This window comes from Aquarana catesbeiana, linkage group LG02, assembly GCF_042186555.1.
Source record: "Aquarana catesbeiana isolate 2022-GZ linkage group LG02, ASM4218655v1, whole genome shotgun sequence".
Taxonomy (NCBI): Eukaryota; Metazoa; Chordata; class Amphibia; order Anura; family Ranidae; genus Aquarana; species Aquarana catesbeiana.
The window spans coordinates 277,089,010-277,109,940 of record NC_133325.1 but is presented as its reverse complement, the minus strand read 5'-3'; the positions used below and the strand labels follow the sequence as shown (position 1 = coordinate 277,109,940).

Genomic DNA, 20,931 nt, shown 5'->3' with positions numbered 1-20,931 from the left:
TTCGGACGTGCAAAAACTCACGCATGCTCGGAAACAATTCGGCGCATGCTTGAAAGCATTGAACTTCATTTTCTCGGCTCGTCGTAGTGATGTAAGTCACCGCGGAATCCATCCAAGTTTTTTCAGATGGAATTTCTGACCGTGTGTATGGGGCATAAGAGTATGTAAACTCTAACAACACTCTAACAACAAATCTAACAACACTTTAAAGGATATTTCACAGCAAAATTTAAAAAAAAGATATATATATTTTATACCTTTTAACCACTTAAATACAGGGCACTTATACCCTCTTCCTGCCCAGACCAATTTCCAGCTTTCATCGCTCTCATACTTTGAATGACAATTACTCAGTCATGCAATATACCCAATAACCCTATACCCAAATAACATTTTTATCATTTTTTTTCACACAAATAGAGCTTTCTTTTGGTGGTATTTATCGCCACTGTGTTTTTTATTTTTTGCAATATAAGTAAAAAAAGAGCGAAAATTTTGAAAAAAAAAAAACACTTTTTTTTAGTTTCTATTATAACATTTTGCAAATAAGTAATTTTTGTTCAGAAATTTGGGCCACAATTTATACTGCTACAGATTTTTGGTAAAAAATAACCCAAATTAGTGTATATTATTTGGTCTGTGTGAAAATTATACAAGCTATGGTGCAAATCAATAAAAATTGATCACACCTGATCACACCTGGTATACTGATGGCCTATCTCATTTCTTGAGGCCCTGAAATGTCAGGACAGTACAAATACCTCCCAAATGACCCCTTTTTGGAAAGTAGGCAGTCCAATGTATTTAGTAAGAGGCATGATGAGTTTTTGAAGTTGTAATTTTTTCCCACAATTCTTGAGAAAATTAAGAAATTTTTTTTTTTTTTTTACACAAAGTTGTCATAATAAGTTAATATTCTGCTACTCCTCCTGAGTACGGCGATACCACATGTGTGAGACTTTTACACAGCCTGGCCACATACAGAGGCCCAACATGCAGAGAGAACCATCAGGCGTTCAAGGTGCATAAATTACACATCTAATTTAATTCCTATCTATCACACTTTTGAAGGTTCTGGAGCACCAGGACAGTGGAATTACCCACAAAATGACCCAATTTTGGACAGCAAACACCCCAACGTATAATCTATGAGGCTTTATGAGTCTTTTGAACATGTCATTTTTTTCCACAAGTTTTTGGAAAGGGTCCTCATGTGGAAAGAAAATGAAAACGTATTTTTTCTTACACAAAGTTGTCAATTTATACGATTTTTCTAACACATAGCATGTACATAGCAAAAATAACACCCCAAAATACATTCTGCTACTCATCTTGAGTATGGTGATACCACATACCACATGTGTGAGACTTTTACACAGCGTGGCCACATACAGAGGCCCAACATGCAGGGAGCACCATCAGGCGTTGTAGGAGCATAAATTACACATATAATTTCCTGATGACCTATCACACCTTTGAAGGCCCTGGAGCACCAGGACAATGGAATTACCCACAAAATGGAAAGCAAACACCCCAACGTATATTCTTTGAGACATAATGAGTCTTTTGAACATGTCATTTTTTTCCACAAGTTTTGGAAAGAAAAGGAAAACCTATTTTTTTTTTTTTTTTTTTTTTACAGAGTTGTCAATTTATAAGAACACATAGCATGTGCATAGCAAAAATAAAACCCGTAAAACATTCTGCTACGCCTCCTGAGTATAGCGATACCACATGTGTGAGACCTTACACAGCCTAGCTACATAGAGCGTAGGGATGAGCCGAACACCCCGCCCCCCCCCCGGTTCAGTTCGCACCAGAACCGCGAACGGACCGAAAGTTTGCTTGACCTTTAGAACCCCATTAAGGTCTATGGGACTCGAAAGTTTGAAATCAAAAGTGCTAATTTTAAAGACTAATATGCAAGTTATTGTCCTAAAAAGGGTTTGGGGACCGGGGTCCTGCCCCAGGGGACATGTATCAATGCAGAAAAGTTTTAAAAATGGCCGTTTTTTCGGGAGCAGTGATTTTAACCACTTGACCACTGGGCACTTAAACCCCCTTAATAGGTAGGGATGGTGCTGCGCTAATCCTAATGTTCTCCACACTTCCCAAGTGTGGGTAAAATAGTAGTAATCAGTGGCTAAGATATAGACAATAGTGGCCGTGGAATGAGGAGCCTACTGATCACACGATGGCTGTAGTGCCTAACGTGCTGTGTGGGATTGGACGTGAATATGTGAAAATAAACAAAAGTGTCTAATCACTCTAAAATCAGTGGGATCAGAAAAGGTCTCCAATGCATAAAACAAAAAAGAAAAATGGTGTATGCAAAGTTACACTAAGTGTCTGTGGAGATCTACAGTTGCTGCAAAAAGATATCTTATACCTATAGTGGGTGCTTAAAAACACAATATTCAAATACATCAAAACGGTGACTTATATAACAGCACCAACTGTATTAAAATTAAAGAAAGTGACTTGTGCAATCTAAACACCTCTAATATTGTTTAAAACGTGACATAAGGTAAAGAAGAATAAAAACACAATAATGGTAGGAACAAAAATTAATTCAAATTAGACGTGCAATATTATAATGAATGTCCATAGGGATCCATACAGGATAAATGTGGTATTCAATGCCAAACAAAAAGTGCAAAACTGCAAGTTTGTTTCTTGCAAATGTTTTTTTCTTTGTTTCTGTTATAAAATTTTGCAAATTAGTAATTTTTCCTTCATATATTTTGGGCAAAATTTATACCGCTACATATCTTTGGTAAAAATAACCCAAATCGGTGTATATTATTTGGTCTTTGTGAAAGTTATAGAGTCCAAAAGCTATGGTGCCAATATCTAAAAAATTGATCACACCTGAAGTACAGACGGCCTATCTCATTTCTTGAGACCCTAACCAGAAAAGTACAAATACCCCCCAAATGACCCCTTTTTGGAAAGAAGATATTCCAAGGTATTTAGAAAGATGCATGATGAGTTTTTTGAAGTTGTCATTTTTTCCCACAATTCTTTACAAAATCAAGATTTTTTTAATTTTTTTTTTCACAAAATTGTCATATTAGCAGGTTATTTCTCACACACAGCATATGCATACCACAAATTACACCCCAAAACACATTCTGCTATTACTCCAGAGTATGGCGATACCACATGTGTGAGACTTTTACACAGCGTGGCCACATACAGAGGCCCAACATGCACGGAGCACCATCAGGTGTTCTAGGAGCACCCAGGCCAATTCTGACATTTCTCTCCTACATGTAAAAATCATCATTTATTTTCTAGATAATTACATAGAACCCCAAAACATTATATATGTTTTTTAGCAACGACCCTAGAGAATACAATGGCGGTCGTTGCAACTTTTTATCTCACACGGTATTTGCGCAGCAATTTTTCGAACGCGTTTTTTTTTTTTTAAAAAAACAGTTTTGTGCTTTAAAAAAAAAAAAAGTAAAGTTAGCCAATGTTTTTGCATAATGTAAAAGATGAAGTTATGCCGAGTAAATAGAGTAAATAGATACCTAACATGTCACCCTTCAAAATTGCACACACTCGTGGAATGGCGCCAAACTTCGCTACTTAAAAATCCCCATTTTGAGTTACAGAGGAGGTCTAGGGCCAAAATTATTGCTCTCGCTCTACCAATCGCAGCGCTACCTCACATGTGTGGTTTGAACACCATTTTCATATGTGGGCGGGACTTACGTATGCGTTCGCTTCTGCATGCGAGCACACAGGGACACGGGGGAAATTTTTCGATTTTTTTTATTGTTCATTTTACTTTATTTATTTTAGTTTGATGCTTTTTTCCAAAAAATAAATTTTTTGATCACTTTTATTCCTATTACAAGGAATGTAAACATCCCTTGTAATAGGAATATGGTATGACAGGTCCTCTTTACAGTGAGATATGGGGTCAATAAGACCCCACATCTCACCTCTAGGCTGGGAAGCCCGAAATTAAAAAAAAAAAAGATCCTGCCTTCGATTGTAGCGCTGAGTCGGTAGAAGCACCTAAGGGCGGCAGGAGGGGGCAGGAGATGTCCCCTCTCGCCTCCCGTAAGAACAATCAAGCAGCGGAACAGCCGCTATGATCATTGTTATGGTGTAGGGAATCGCCGGCTGAAAAAGCTGATATCTGAATGATGCCTGTAGCTGCAGGCATCATTCAGATATCCCCGCACAAAGTCAAGGACAAGGACGTAGTATGACGGCCGGCGGGCGGGAAGTGGTTAAAACGCATTTTTTTTTAACACAAAGCTGTCCATTTATACAATATTTCTAACACATAGCATGTACATACCAAAAATGACACCCCATAATAGATTCAGCCGAGTATGGCCGAGTATGGCAGAGTATGGCCGAGTATGGCCGAGTACGGCCGAGCATGGCCGCGCATGACAGGGTATGGCAAAGTATGGCAGAGTATGGCTGGGTATTGCAGAGTATGGCTGGGTATGGCAGAGTATGGCTTGGTATTGCAGAGTATGGCTGGGTATGGCAGAGTATGGCTGGGTATGGCAGAGTTTGGCTGGGTATGGCAGAGTATGGCTGGGTATTGCAGGGTATTGCAGGGTATTTCGGGGTATTGCGGGGTATTGCAGAGTATTGCAGGGTATTGCAGAGTATTGCAGGATATTGCAGAGTATTGCAGGGTATTGCAGGGTATTGCAGAGTATTGCAGAGTATTGCGGGGCATTACAGAGTATTGCAGGGTATTGCGGGGTATTGCAGGGTATTGCAGGGTATTGCAGAGTATTGCAGGGTATTGCGGGGTATTGCAGGGTATTGCAGGGTATTGCGGGGTATTGCAGGGTATTGCAGGGTATTGCACAGTATTGCAGGGTATTACAGGGTATTGCAGGGTATTGCACAGTATTGCGGGGCATTGCAGAGTATTGCAGGGTATTGCAGAGTATTGCAGAGTATTGAGGGGCATTGCAGAGTATTGCGGGGCATTGCAGATTATTGCAGAGTATTGCGGGACATTGCAGAGTATTGCGGGGCATTGCAGAGTATTGCAGAGGAGGTCTAGGGCCAAAATTATTGCTCTCGCTCTACCAATCGCAGCGCTACTTCACATGTGTGGTTTGAACACCATTTTCATATGTGGGCGGGACTTACGTATGCGTTCGCTTCTGCATGCGAGCACACAGGGACACGGGGGAAATTTTTTGATTTTTTTTATTGTTCATTTTACTTTATTCATTTTAGTTTGATGCTTTTTTCCAAAAAATAAATTTTTTGATCACTTTTATTCCTATTACAAGGAATGTAAACATCCCTTGTAATAGGAACATGGCATGACTGGTCCTCTTTACAGTGAGATATGGGGTCAATAAGACCCCACATCTCACCTCTAGGCTGGGAAGCCCGAAATTAAAAAAAAAAAAAAGGTCCTGCCTTTGATTGTAGCGGTGAGTCGGTAGAAGCACCTAAGGGCGGCAGGAGGGGGCAGGAGATGTCCCCTCTCGCCTCCCGTAAGAACAATCAAGCAGCGGAACAGCCTCTATGATCATTGTTATGGTGTAGGGAATCGCCGGCTGAAAAAGCTGATATCTGAATGATGCCTGTAGCTGCAGGCATCATTCAGATATCCCCGCACAAAGTCAAGGACGTCGTATGACGGCCGGCGGGCGGGAAGTGGTTAAAACGCATTTTTTTTTAACACAAAGCTGTCCATTTATACAATATTTCTAACACATAGCATGTACATACCAAAAATGACACCCCATAATAGATTCAGCCGAGTATGGCAGAGTATGGCCGAGTATGGCAGAGTATGGCCGAGTATGGCCAAGTATGGCCGAGTACGGCCGAGCATGGCCGCACATGACAGGGTATGGCAAAGTATGGCAGAGTATGGCTGGGTATTGCAGAGTATGGCTGGGTATTGCAGAGTATGGCTGGGTATGGCAGAGTATGGCTGGGTATTGCAGAGTATGGCTGGGTATGGCAGAGTATGGCTGGGTATGGCAGAGTATGGCTGGGTATTGCAGAGTATTGCGGGGTATTGCAGGGTATTTCAGGGTATTGCGGGGTATTGCAGGGTATTGCAGGGTATTGCAGAGTATTGCAGGGTATTGCAGGGTATTGCAGGGTATTGCAGAGTATTGCAAGTTATTGCAGAGTATTGCAGAGTATTGCAGAGTATTGCAGAGTATTGCAAGAAATTGCAGAGTATTGCAGGGTATTGCAGAGTATTGCAGGGTATTGCAGGGCATTGCAGGGTATTGCAGAGTATTACGGGGTATTGCAGAGTATTACGGGGTATTGCGGGGTATTGCAGGGTATTGCAGAGTATTGCAGGGTATTACGGGGTATTGCAGGGTATTGCGGGGTATTGCAGGGTATTGCAGAGTATTGCAGAGTATTGCGGGGCATTACAGAGTATTGCAGGGTATTGCGGGGTATTGCAGGGTATTGCAGGGTATTGCAGAGTATTGCAGGGTATTGCGGGGTATTGCAGGGTATTGCAGAGTATTTCAGGGTATTGCAGGGTATTGCAGATTATTGCAGGGTATTGCGGGATATTGCAGGGTATTGCAGGGTATTGCAGAGTATTGCAGGGTATTGCGGGGTATTGCAGAGTATTGCGGGGCATTGCAGAGTATTGCAGGATATTGCAGAGTATTGCAGAGTATTGAGGGGCATTGCAGAGTATTGCGGTGCATTGCAGATTATTGCAGAGTATTGCGGGACATTGCAGAGTATTGCGGGGCATTGCAGAGTATTGCAGGGTATTGCGGGGTATTGCAGAGTATTGCGGGGTATTGCAGAGTATTGCAGGGTATTGTGGGGTATTGCAGAGTATTGCAGGGTATTGCAGAGTATTGCAGGGTATTGTGGGGCATTGCAGGGTATTGCAGAGTAGTCCTGGGTATTGCTGAGAATGGGGGGATGGCTCGATGGGGCATGGATGGATGTGACTGTATTTGTCACTGAGCAGCGTGGTGGGCACTACACATCTAGCCCACATCGCTGCTGCTATCTGATCCCTCCCCCTCTGTACCGATCGGTACAGAGAGGGGAGAGAGGAACCAGCGTCATGACATGACGCCGGTTTGTTTACATGTGATCGCTCCGTCATTTGACGGAGAGATCACATGGTAAACGGCTGCGATCACGGATGTTCTCGGGGGCGCGCAAGAGCAGGATTCTGGGATCACGTCATAGTACGTGCTCCCAGGGCTATCCAACCGCCCTGCAGCCATCATTTGGCTATGGGCCGGTTGGTAACTGGTTAATGATGCTTAAAGCGAAAAAAAAGTGGAATATTCCTTTAAATATCGTACCTGGGGGGTGTCTATAGTATGCCTGTAAAGTGGCACATGTTTCCCGTGCTTAGAACAGTCCCTGCACAAAATGACATTTTTAAAGGAATAAAAGTCATTTAAAACTGCTTGCGGCTTTAATGTAATGTCAGGTCCCGGCAATATGTATGAAAATCAGTGAGACAAACTGCATGGGTTACCCCCCCCGTCCATTACCAGGCCCTTTGGGTCTTGTATGGTAATCAACCCCTCACAGATGCTATAGTTGGAGCACAGGAATGAGCCCTGCTGCAAACTATTGCATCAAAAATTGTAATTATAGGCCCCTGTTAAACAGGGGCTGAAAATGTGGGCCTTGGGCACTGGTGCTTGTGCCACAACACTGCAACTCCTCACAGATACTCTAGCTGGAGTGCAGGAATGAGCCCTGCTGCAAAGTATTGCATCAAAAATTGTAATTACATGCCCCTGTTAAACAGGGGCAGAAAAATTGCCACAATACTGCAACCCCTCACAGATGCTATAGTTGGAGGGCAGGAATGAGCCCTGCTGCAAAGTATTGCATCAAAAATTGTAATTACATGCCCCTGTTAAACAGGGGCAGAAAAATTGCCACAACACTGCAACCCCTCACAGATGCTATAGTTGGAGGGCAGGAATGAGCCCTGCTGCAAAGTATTGCATCAAAAAGTGTAATTACATGCCCCTGTTAAACAGGGGCAGAAAAATTGGGCCTTGGCCACTGGTGGCGGTGCCCAGAACCAAAAATGTTCTTACAAGCTATCAGCATGAAAATTGAGGAGGAAGAGAATTGTGACTCAGCATAACAGGATAGTAACTCAGCATCAGCATAGGCAGTCTTGAAGGGATCTCACATTAAAAAAAAATAAATCGGTTACATCAGCACCAGGTGCTTGGTAGCTGGTGATCCAAGACTGATTAATTTTTATGAAGGTAAGCCGATCGACTGATTCGGTGGACAGGCGCACCCTGTGATCGGTTACAAAGCCTCCAGTTGCACTGAATGTGCGTTCCGAAAGAACGCTGGATGCAGGACAGGCCAGTAGCTCAATTGCATATTGTGCAAGGTCTGGCCAGTGATCCATCCTCAAGACCCAGTAACCCAGAGGATTTTCGGGGAAAAGGTGTCCAAGTCTGATCTTGCCCCTAGGTATTCCTGCACCATGTGAATCAGACGCTGGCGATGGTTGCTGGAACCGATCAGACATCAGGCTGCGGACTAAAAAATTGTCTGAACGCATCGGTCAGGCGGCCACCTTTTTCACCGCTCCTTCTGTGACTGACTGAAGCCTCAGCAGCACGTTGTCCAGGAGCACCAGGAAATTGTAACCTCCCAGGCTCTGGAAACGCGTTGCACAAACCTTTCTGCAAGGCCTCCCGAAGATGTTTCATCGTCTTTTCCCTCTGCGACGGCAAGATAAGGTCCGCAACCTTATAACATGGATCAAGGAGGGTTGCCAGCCAGTAATGATCCCTCCCCTTGATACCACGAATACGAGGATCCTTCCGCAGGCTTTGTAGGATCAGGGAGGCCATGCAGCGTAGGTTTGCTGAGGCATTTGGTCCAGAGTCCTCTTGGTCACTAAGGACGACATGATCTGCAGCCACCTCCTCCCAGCAACGTACAAGTCCATGGGTTTCTTCGGACTGTAAATTATCCCTTGAAGACTGCTGCTGATGCTGAGTGCCAGGCTCCACCTCCATGCTGACACAATCCTCCTCCTCATCCTTCTCTTCCTGTGTGATCGACGGGCACGCAGGAATACTGTCTGGCTAAAGGGGGCCTTGAGAGGTAAGGAAGTCCTTCTCTTCCTCCCTCTGTTCTGCCTCAAGTGCCCTGTCCATTATTCCACGCAGCGTGTGCTCCAACAGGTGGACAAGAGGGACAGTGTCACTGATGCATGCACTGTCACTGCTCACCATCCTCGTGAGCCTCCTCAAATGGTGACAGGACAGTGCATGCATCCCTGATCATAGCCCACTGGCGTGGGAAAAAAAAAACAAGGTCCCCTGACCCTGTCCTGCTGCCATAGTCACATAGGTACTCATTGATGGCCCTCTGCTGCGTGTGCAGATGCTGCAGCATGGCCAACGTTAAGTTCCACCTGGTGGGCATGTCACAGATTAGACGGTTCTTGGGCAGGTTAAATTCCTTCTGGAGGTCAGCCAGCCGAGCACTGGCATTATATGACCTGCGGAAATGCACACAGACTTTCCTGGCCTGCCTCAGGACATCCTGTAAGCCCGGGTACCTGCCCTTGCACCACCAAGTTAAAGACGTGAGCCAAACAGGACACATGGGTCAGTTGTCCCTGTCAGAGGGCGGAGAGGAGGTTGGTGCCATTGTCGCAAACCACCATACATGCCTTAAGCTGGCGTGGCGTCAACCACCTCTGAACCTGCCCCTGCAGAGCTGACAGAATCTCTGTCTCAGTGTGGCTCCTGTTCCCCATGCACACCAGCTCAAGCACCGCATGGCATCTTTTTGCCTGCGTGCTTGCGTAGCCCCTTGAACGCCTATGGAGCACCGCTGGTTCCGAGGACAAATCAGCACAGGAAGAGGCCATGGAGGAAGAAGAAGAGGAGGGGGTGGAGGAGAGAGGTGTGCCAGAATCACCACTAGTAGAATTTTGGAGGCGTGGTGGCGGAACAACCTCCAACACTACTGCGCCTTGTCCTGCATCCTTCCCAGCTGCCAGAAGAGTCACCCAGTGCGCGGTGAAAGATAGGTAACGTCCCTGTCCATGCCTGCTGGACCATGAGTCAGTGGTAATATGCACCTTACCGCTGATCGCCCTGTCCAGCGAGGCCAAGACATTGCCTTCCACATGCCGATAGAGAGCCGGAATCACCTTCTGTGAGAAAAAGTGGCATTTGGGAACCTGCCACTGAGGAACCGCACATTCCACAAACTCACGGAAGGGGGCAGAGTCTACCAACTGAAAAGGCAGCAGTTGAAGTGCTGGCAAATTAGCCAAGTTAGCATTCAACCGCTGGGCATGTGGATGGCTGGGAGCGAACTTCTTTCAGCGGTGCAGCAGCTGGGGCAGGGAAATTTGCCTGGTACAACCTGACGTTGGTGTACCGATAGCAGATTACCCGCAAGTACTTGGCTGTGACACACCTAATTCTACACCTTCATTCCTCTCAGTGCAGGTTTCAGAGAGGACTGAAGGTATAGTGGGGTTGGAGATCCCAGCTGATGAGGAACAAGGAGAGGTCCACTTTGTTCTTTGGTGTGGGTCTTTTAGGTACGCTTGCCAATGAACTACATGGCAGGTTGACATATGTCTTGTCAAGCATGTGGTGCCCAAGCGGGTGATGTTTTGGCCACGCAAAATACGCTTGAGACATATCTTGCAAATAGCAGCGGTGGCGGTGGGATCTGATGCACTCGTCTCAAAAAAGGCCCACACCAAAAAACTTTTGGAATAACGCACAGAAACAGCAGTGCCCTGCACATGCGGAGCTCTGCGGTGTGATGCATTCGGTGTGCTGCCCTTAAGCTGGCCCCTGGAGGGCATCCTGCCTTGTTGGAGATGTGCCTCCTTCTCCTCTCTCCTATCAGGCACCCACGTGAAGTCAGTGACCTCATCATCCCCTCCCTCCTCATCACTGGAGCACAGCTGGCAGTATGCTGCAGCTGGGGGAACATGACTGCCAGATTGCTGTTCTTCTTGGGCACCCCCTCTCTCTGGGCTCACGTTACTGCCTTCCTCTAGCTGGGTACCATCATCGGAGCCTTCAAAACGCTGGGCATCCTCCTGGAGCATGTACCCAACACTGTGGTCAAACAGTTCGGGGACCCCTCAGGAGGACATGGTGGGGCTAGGGAAGGAGTGACTGGGTGAGAGAGGATGTGGAGGATGAGGACGGCTTGGTCATCCACTCTACCAAGTCTTCCGCATGTTGCGGCTCAACACAGCCAGCTGCCGAAAAAAAGGACAAGTGTGTCCCACAGCCATGTGCTGATGAGGATGCCCTGTCTCCACGACCAGCACTGTTGCCTCTAGACACAGAGCCTGCTTGCCCTCTTTTATTGGCTTGTGACTGTCTGCCTCTCCTTGTTGGCCTTCCAGACATACTAATGGCCTGCAGTGAGATGTAGCTGCACAAAGCTGGGATGTATATATATACTGATACTGCAGCTAGCAGAATCAACTGCCTGCCTGGTACTAATAGGATCAGAAGAACACCACCAATTGACTTTAAGTAGCTTTAGGTGCACACTGCAGAGAGCACAGTACACTAATGCCCTGTACACATGGCCGGACATTGATCAGACATTCCGACAACAAAATCCATGGATTTTTTCCGACGGATGTTGGCTCAAACTTGTCTTGTATACACACGGTCACACAAAGTTGTCGGAAAATCCAATTGTTCTAAACGAGGTGACGTAAAACACGTATCTCTGGACTATAAACGGGGCAGTAGCCAATAGCTTTCGTCTCTTAATTTATTCTGAGCATGCGTGGCACTTTGTGCATCAGGTTTGTGTACACACGATCGGAATTTCTGACAACGGATTTTGTTGTCGGAAAATTTTATAGTAAGCTCTCAAACTTTGTGTGTCGGAAATTCCGATGGAAAATGTGTGATGGAGCCCACACACGGTCGGAATTTCCGACAACAAGGTCCTATCACACATTTTCTGTTGGAAAATCTGACCGTGTGTACAGGGCATCACTGTAAATACTGTAGCTGCCTGCCTGTGGTATTAATAGGAGCAGAACAAGAGCAATTGTCTTCAGGTAGCTTTAGGTGCACACTGTGCAGAGGACGCAGTACACTAACTGTAAATACTGCAGCTGCCTGCCTGTGGTATTAATAGGATCAGAAGAACACCACCAATTTTCTTCAGGTAGCTTTAGGTGCACACTGTGCAGAGGACACAGTACACTAACTGTAAATACTGTAGCTGCCTGCCTGTGGTATTAATAGGAGCAGAACAACAGCAATTGTCTTCAGGTAGCTTTAGGTGCACACTGTGCAGAGGACGTAGTACACTAACTGTAAATACTGCAGCTGCCTGCCTGTGGTACTAATAGGATCAGAAGAACACCACCAATTTTCTTCAGGTAGCTTTAGGTGCACACTGTGCAGAGGACACAGTACACTAACTGTAAATACTGTAGCTGCCTGCCTGTGGTATTAATAGGAGCAGAACAACAGCAATTGTCTTCAGGTAGCTTTAGGTGCACACTGTGCAGAGGACGTAGAACACTAACTGTAAATACTGCAGCTGTCTGCCTGTGGTACTAATAGGATCAGAAGAACACCACCAATTTTCTTCAGGTAGCTTTAGGTGCACACTGTGCAGAGGACACAGTACACTAACTGTAAATACTGTAGCTGCCTGCCTGTGGTATTAATAGGAGCAGAACAACAGCAATTGTCTTCAGGTAGCTTCAGGTGCACACTGTGCAGAGAACGCAGTACACTAACTGTAAACATTGCAGCTGCCTGCCTGTGGTACTAATAGGATCAGAAGAACACCACCAATTTTCTTCAGGTAGCTTTAGGTGCACACTATGCAGAGGACACGGTACACTAACTGTAAATACTGTAGCTGCCTGCCTGTGGTATTAATAGGAGCAGAACAACAGCAATTGTCTTCAGGTAGCTTTAGGTGCACACTGTGCAGAGGACGCAGTACACTAACTGTAAATACTGTACCTGCTTGCCTGTGGTATTAATAAGATCAGAAGAACACCACCAATTTTCTTCAGGTAGCTTTAGGTGCACACTGCAGAGAACGCACTACACTAACTTGTAAATACTACAGCTGCCTGCGGTACTAATAGGATCAGAAGAACACCACCAATTTTCTTCAGGTAGCTTTAGGTGCACACTGTGCAGAGGACGCACTACACTAACTTGTAAATTCTGCAGCTGCCTGCGGTACTAATAGGATCAGAAGAACACCACCAATTTTCTTCAGGTAGCTTTGTGCAGAGGACGCATTACACTAACTGTAAATACTGTAGCTAATAGGACTAATAGGATCAGAAGAACACCAGCAATTTTCTTCAGGTAGCTGTAAATACTGTAAAAAACACCTGCCTGCCTGTCAGTAGGAAGAGAATAACAGGAACAGATCTAGCTAAACTGAATATAGTGTATATATAAATATATACAACACCTAGGATGCATATATATATACACAATACACTGTAAGTGCAGCTAACTGACTCGCCTGCCTACTCTATCTAACCTAAATCAAATGACACTCTCTCTCTTTCAACATCGGAACACACTACACAGGGCCGACGTGCAGGCGGCCTTATATAGTGTGGGGCGTGTACTGAGCCATAATTGGCCAAAGCCACCATCAGGCATTCTAGGAGCATAAATTACACATTTAGTTTCTTGACAACCTATCAAACTTTTGAAGGTCCTGGAGCACCAGGACAATGGAAACACCCACAAAATGACCCCATTTTAAAAAGCATACACCCCAACATATATTCTATGAGGCATGGGCTGGTGACAGGTACTCGGGTACTCTGATGAGCTGGTGACAGGTACTTGGGAATTCTGATGGGTTGGTGACAGGCACTCGGGTACTCTCATGAGCTGGAGATAGGTACTCGGGTACTCTGATGGGCTTGTGACAGGTATTCAGGTACTCTTATGGGCTGGTAACAGGTACTCGGTTACTCTGATGAGCTGGTGACAGGTACTCGGGTACTCTGTTGAGCTGGTGACAGGTACTTGGGTACTCTGATGGGTTGGTGACAGACACTCAGGTACTATCATGAGCTGGAGATAGGTAACCAGATACTCTGATGAGCTGGTGACAGCCTGGTACTCGGGTACTCTGATGGACTGGTGACAGGTACTCTCATGAGCTGGAGATAGGGGGCCCGCAGGAGCGGAGAGAACCGGAGGATGTCATATGATGTCCACCAAAAGGGAGGAGATGTCCCTGCCGGCGCCATATTACTATGGCCCGGTATGGAAGTGGTTAAACATGCTGCAAGTACAGAAAAAAATAACTGTTGATGTGCCAGAAATATAGTATGCTCATACCTTCCTCTTTGATATGACAATACAGTATATTTTCTGCTCTGAATTTTTTTAATGTGTTGCCAGCCCTTTCCTCATCCCCTCCCCCTCCTCATGTCCATAGCCTCTCCTCATGCATAGGTAGAGAGAGAACAAGATTTCTGGCAAAATCAACATTTGCACTTATCAAACAGATGTAACAAAATACTTTCAATGGTATATTGAGCAGACCAAAGGAGAGCAAATAAGAGACATTTATTGTGAGGGTTAACATACACTTTAAAAATATAGTTCTGCTAACAGAATGAGAACATATTATTTATGTCTAGATGTTAGGGGTTTAAAAGAGCTAACATAATGTCAGTAGAGAGAGTTACTTTTAGGAGTTCCCATCCCTGCCCCGACTCTATGAATACCAACATTAGAGAGGCACCCTATTACAATGGGCAGGCTCCAACATAGGAGGCATTCCCATTTAATGGCATCAGAAAGACTATCCAGGGGGGGAAAGTACACAGATAACTACATAGTTATATATATTATTATTTACAGTAGAAAAGAATTATGTCTTTTAATGGTTGGCTTAACTATTAAGGTATAAAAAAAATCTGTTTGTGTCCCTATCGTTTAGGTGTCGCACAGTCTCTTTGGAAACCGGAATGCAAAATACTCAGCTTTGTACAACAATTATTCAGCTTTCATTTACACCAGAAGAGCTTAGCTTGATGTTTACTTTCCCACTTCTCTACAGCATTTTCCAAATTGTATTTGCTATTTTCTTAATAATAGGTAAGTAATGAAGCATTATTGTTCATAGTCTATCATTTATGAAGCCTAATCCAGTAATGCCAAATTGTCAGTCCAACAAAAGAAAAGCTATTGCATATCTGATCATCAGTGAAACCAATAGTGGAACCTATAACCTTTTTCTTTTGCTTTTGTAAGCCGTCACTTAAAATACATAGCACTGGTTAGCTGCAAGCATTGTCCTTCATTTAGCCCATTTGCCACCAGAGCTATATTTTCATTTTCAGCATGAGTAATAAAATACACGTTTTGCACATATAAATGCACTTAACCACTTCAGCTCCGGAAGGTTTATCCCCCTTCATGACCAGGCCATTTTTATACAAATGTATGTTCTTTTTTTCCTACAAATAGAGCTTTCTTTTGGTGGTATTTGATCACCTCATTGGTTTTAATTTTTTACGCACTAAAACAAAAAAAGACTGACAATTTTGAAAAAAAAAAAAAAAAAAACAATATTTTTTACTTTCTGCTATAAAACATACCCAATAAAAAAAATGTACAAAATCTAATTTCTTCATCAATTTAGGCCAATATGTATTCTGCTACATATTTTTGGTTAAAAAAAATCCCAATAAGCGTATATTGATTGGTTTGCGCAAAAGTTATAGTGTTTACAAATTATGGCATACATTTTTTGAATTTTTATTTATTTATTAATTTCTTTACTAGTAATGGCGGTGATCAGCGACTTATAGCGGGACTGCAATATTGCAGCAAACAAATCTGACTCCTAATGGACACTTTTGACACTTTTTGGGGACCAGCGACACTAATACAGTGATCAGTGCTAAAAAGATATGCACTGTCACTGTACTAATGACACTGGCAGGGAAGGGGTTAACATCAGGGGCGATCAAAGGGTTAAATATTTTCCTAGGGAGTACTTACTAACTGTGTGTGGGTGCTTGAACTGTGGGAAGGCAGAGATCAATGGTCCTGCTTAGCAGAAACACAGGATCTCTACCTCCCCTTCTCACAGAACAGCGATCTGCCTTGTTTACATAGGCAGATCGCTGTTCTGCCTGTCTCCTGAACGGTCGTGGGTCCCGGTGGACATCGTGTCCACCGCACCCACTGATTGGTTTCTGTTGTGTTCAATCACAGTGGAAGCAGGTTGCAAAGGGGCCCACGTGCGTGCCCCAGACCCAGAAGTGCAGGATCACGTACAGGTATGCGATTCTGCCCAGAGCGGCTGCCCTGCCGCAGTAAAAGTACGTGGGCAGTCGGCATCTGGTTAAACCCCAAGACATTATAATTTGCTGACAGCAGAGAATTTGTAGACTATAATGGTGGTATTTAGAGCCTCACAGCTTATCCATTTAGAGTTAATCCTCTTGCATCTGCATGTGTGGGGATACACAATATATCCAACCAACATTTTTGTACATTCATGCACCCGACATGCATAGGTACAGGTGGGGGAATTTAACTTTTAACTTAACTGTATTGCTATCACATTGCTATTTGACCCCCAATGCCACCTCTGTACTCTGTTAAAGCTGATTGAGCACAGACTGTGCTCAGTCAGCTTCTTTCCTGGTCAAAATGGCTGGGGTTTGACAGCTTATCAGTTCATGGTAAACTAAAATGAGGACCCTATAACTATACATTCATGGAAATACCCAAAATGTTCAGCATATTAAACATTCACGTGCATATATGCATGCTATCGGCTATGTGTAAGGGCCCTTTTTCCTTAGATTTTTTTTCTATTATTTTATTATTTATTTGTTCATACATTTTACCTAGTTATTTCACTTTACTACTATCACAAGGGGTCAAATAATGTCATATCTTTGACTGACAGTGACAGGTTCTCATTATGCAAACATCAACCCCAATGCCTTCTCTTCCAGAAGCCCTTGCAAATCAACATAATTAGCACAATTGTAATGCCCCGTACACACGATCAGACTTTCCGACAACAAAACCATGGATTTTTGTTCGAAGGATGTTGGCTTCAACTTGTCTTGCATATACACGGTCACACAAATGTTGGCCAACAATTACAAACATAGTGACGTACAAGACGTACGTGATGTCTCCATTACGAATGCTAGTTATATCTCTGGCTCGTACTTGATTCCGAGCATGTGAGGACTTTTGTCCGACGGACTTGTGTACACACGATTGGAAAGTCTGACAACAAACATTTGTTGGCGGAAAATTTGAGAACCTGCTAGCCAACATTTGTTGTCGGAAAATCTGATCGTGTGTACGGGGCATAACATTTGTCAAACCTGGATCAATATACAGTAAATTGTGCAAGTTGATCCGTGACCCAACAAAGCCAGAAAATCTGTAAAATAATACCTGTGGTAACATCCAAGTTGACGGGCAAAGGGCCACGTAGTAGGAGAAGTAACACCAAACTCTTTTAGCAGTTTGACCAGACTGCAGCAGATTTGTCAGTGCCAGGTTAGGGGCAAAGTTGCAACTATCCCATAAGAAGTTCCCTCAGTGTAGTTTTAATATTTTTTTTAATCTGTAAAATTCAGAAATTCAAATATATATTGATTTTGATTTGTATATGTTTTTTTGTGGACATCCGGGTATGGGGTGAGCATTACAAGGTAAGCCAGAAAAGTTAGACTGGTTCATATGGTTATCGTTATTTCTTTCCTAGTCTATCTTGCAATTCCCTAACAAAATCTAATTTAGGATTGGTTATTATTAGAATTTGTAGGTAAAAACCATGGTGATACCACCATAGTGATTCTGCTCAGCACTTCAAGACAGTATAAATAAAATTGAACCATCTACTTTACCTATCTAGGAAAGAAAAGGAAAAATTTGTAAACTACAATTTTTGTTTTGTATATTTTTCTTAAAGTATATCTAAAGGCAAACCTTGTTTTCATTTTGAATAGAGTAGAGGTGGCTACTGGGTTACCTGTTTTGTTTTTTGCCATCATTTAGGAGATTTCCCTTTAGTTCCTGTCCTGTAGACCCAACAGGAAGTGAAAGGATATCTGTTAAATGTGAAGGGAATTTTCTTTTAGACAAGCATCTCTATTGGTAGAGTTTCCCTGTTCTGGTGTCAACTAAAAATCTGGGTTTTACCCTCACTTTGATTCCCAGTGATCAGGACAAATTGAGAGATAGAAACCTGATGGTGGTTCCAACTTCTTGCCACTTTGTCCAAATGTAAAAAAAGTTTTGCCTTGTGTGCTACTTTAAAAAGTATATTATTCTAGAACTGGTTCAATTTGTAGCAATAAACAAAGGCCTTTTTGAAGGTCTATGACCAGTATAAAGACACTGAAGTTAAACACATGGGGCCCTGTCATGCCCCTTCTTACCTGGCTAAGCTGAGGTTAAGTCTATCCTTGGAAGCAGTACCCATCTGAGTATCAGGCCGCATAATTAAGTGAAGCAAGAGCAGAGGTAGCATTTAACGTAGTCCATTTAAGATAATACCATTATTATATGATGTTATTTGCCTTTTAGGTTACAAATTGATGTTACGGTTCACTCGTGACAAAACAGAAAATAAGGCTGATCTTGTGGATGGAGAAGCAAATGCAGGGTTTCAAATGGATGACAAATTAAGCAATGGAGATGTCAGTGACAACCCAGAGCCATGCCAGATTGAAAGTGACAAGCCAGAGCCATGCCAGATTGAAAGTGACAAGCCAGAGCCATGCCAGATTGAAAGTGACCAGCCAGAACCATGCAAGATTGAAAGTGACTGACCAGCCAGAACCATGCCAGGTTGAAAGTTGAATGTATGAAATTAACTTTTGACGGGGTTTACCCTTTTCTATTGGGCTGAGATGTCAGGTAGGAAATCAGAGGCACATGATGGCAAAATCAAACTAAGCCTGCAGCATTTATTGCTTACCATATTTGGGGACCCCATATGAAGGGAAGGTTCCAATGATCCTTTTTCAAGTAGAGGTTCTATACTACACCACAATGAACACCGCATCTCCAGCACCAGTTGAATTCCCTGTAACTGTGGCACATTGTCAACTTTTTGTCTAGGACTCTGTATATCATGCTACCTTAGCTGGACTACATACTGTATAGTGATATGAAATAGCAATGCATTTCCACATTAAAAGTAACACTGAAATGTCTTCCTGTATATACTAATAAATTATTGTGTACATTATATGTCTTTGTGTGTGGAATTGCATGTTAATAACAGAAAACTGTCATTCAAGAGAATTTGAACAATTAAGCATCATCTACAAATTTGTAACTCTTTTGTACTTTATATTATGTTTTCAATATTCTGAAACAGTATCCTAATGTAAATATATTTGTTCTACACCTGTAATAATTAGATTGGATATTTGGCCATCTTTTCTAAGTTGAATTTATTTATCCACTTCAATACCGGGCACTTTCGCCCCTTTCTGCCCAGGACAATTTTCAGCTTTCAGCGCTGTCACACTTTGAATGACAATTGCGTGGTCATGTAACTGTGTACCCAAACAAAGTTTTTATAATTTTCTTCTCACAAATAGAGCTTTCTTTTGGTAGTATTTGATCACCTCTGGGGTTTTTATTTTTTGATAAACAAACTAAAAAAGACCAAACTTTTTGAAAAAAAAAAGTTTTTCTTAGTTTTTGTCATAAAATTTTGTTTTCCCCTTCACTAACGGGCACTAATGAGGCGGCACTGATGGGCACTGATGAGGCGCCACTGATGAGGCGGCACTGATGGGCACTGATGAGTTGCACGGATAAGGTGGCACTGATGGGTACTGATGAGGAGGCACTGATATGTAGAATTGATGGGCACTGAGAGGCGGCACTGATATGCAGCACTGATGGGCACCAATAGGCGGCACTGATAGGTGGCACTGATGGGCACTGACAGGCGGCACTGATGGGCACTAACAGGCGGCTGTGATGGGGACTGACAGGCGGGTGTGATGGGAATTGACAAGCGGCACTGATTGGCACTGATAGGTGGTACTGATTGGCACTGACAGGTGGCACTGATGGGCAGCACTGATGATGAGGTACTAATGTTTTACTGACATGTGTTACTTCTGGGCACTGATTGGCACTGTGGTGGGCACTGATTGACACTGTGGTGGGCTCTGATTGGCACTGTGGTGGGCACTTGAAGGCTTTTTTATTGGGGCAATGCTGGGCACTGATTTGTAGCTTATTTGCACATCTGAGGGGGCTGTGCTGATAACCAATGCGCTGATTATCAGCACAGAACCCCCCCCCCCCCGACAGGGACAGCCGCCGATCGGCTCTCCCTGTCAGTGCGAACCAAGGAATGCTGTTTACCTGCACTTCCTGGTTTACGCTGTGATCAGCTGTGATTGTTCACAGCTGATCACGTGGTAAGAAGCCTCTGACAGGGGCTTCTTATCACGATCGGAGATGTGGGGTGTCAGACTGACACGCCGCACTCGCGATCGCCGCACTGCGCGCCCCCACTGGGGCGCCGGCATGTTATCCTGCTGGATGTCACATGACGCCCAGTCAGGATAATAGAACCACTTCTCGGCCGTCATTCTGCATACGGCGGGCGGAAAGTGGTTAAAGTGGTTGTAAAGTCAGAAACTTTTTTATCTTCGTGCAACAGCAGTACAGTCCATAATGCATAGTCTCTCTTAAAGCACATATACAGTCCTAATGCTACCTAGCTCAGGTTGCCCAAGTTATACCTGCTAGGAAAGGTAAGTTCATTAAGCTCAAGTCCAATAGCAGTAGGTTCCTGGTTCCAAGGGAATCCTAGCAGGGTGACATGTGCTCCAGCAGGATTACATGGTGCAGCAGTCCTTCCTCTTTATTCCAATGTGGAAGAACATTTTTATACCTCCAA

General features: G+C 43.8%; 1 protein-coding gene across 1 annotated transcript in view; it reads left to right on the top strand.

The window, feature by feature from the left end:
- LOC141129879 (ileal sodium/bile acid cotransporter-like) overlaps positions 1-18,902 on the top strand; it is a 33,701-nt gene extending 14,799 nt beyond the window's left edge. The window contains exons 5-6 of the mRNA XM_073617922.1: positions 14,956-15,113; positions 18,585-18,902. Coding sequence (XP_073474023.1) covers positions 14,956-15,113; positions 18,585-18,829 — 403 coding nt within the window. The 3' untranslated portion in view covers positions 18,830-18,902. The remainder of the gene's footprint in view (positions 1-14,955; positions 15,114-18,584) is intronic.
- The last annotated feature ends 2,029 nt before the right edge of the window (positions 18,903-20,931 follow it).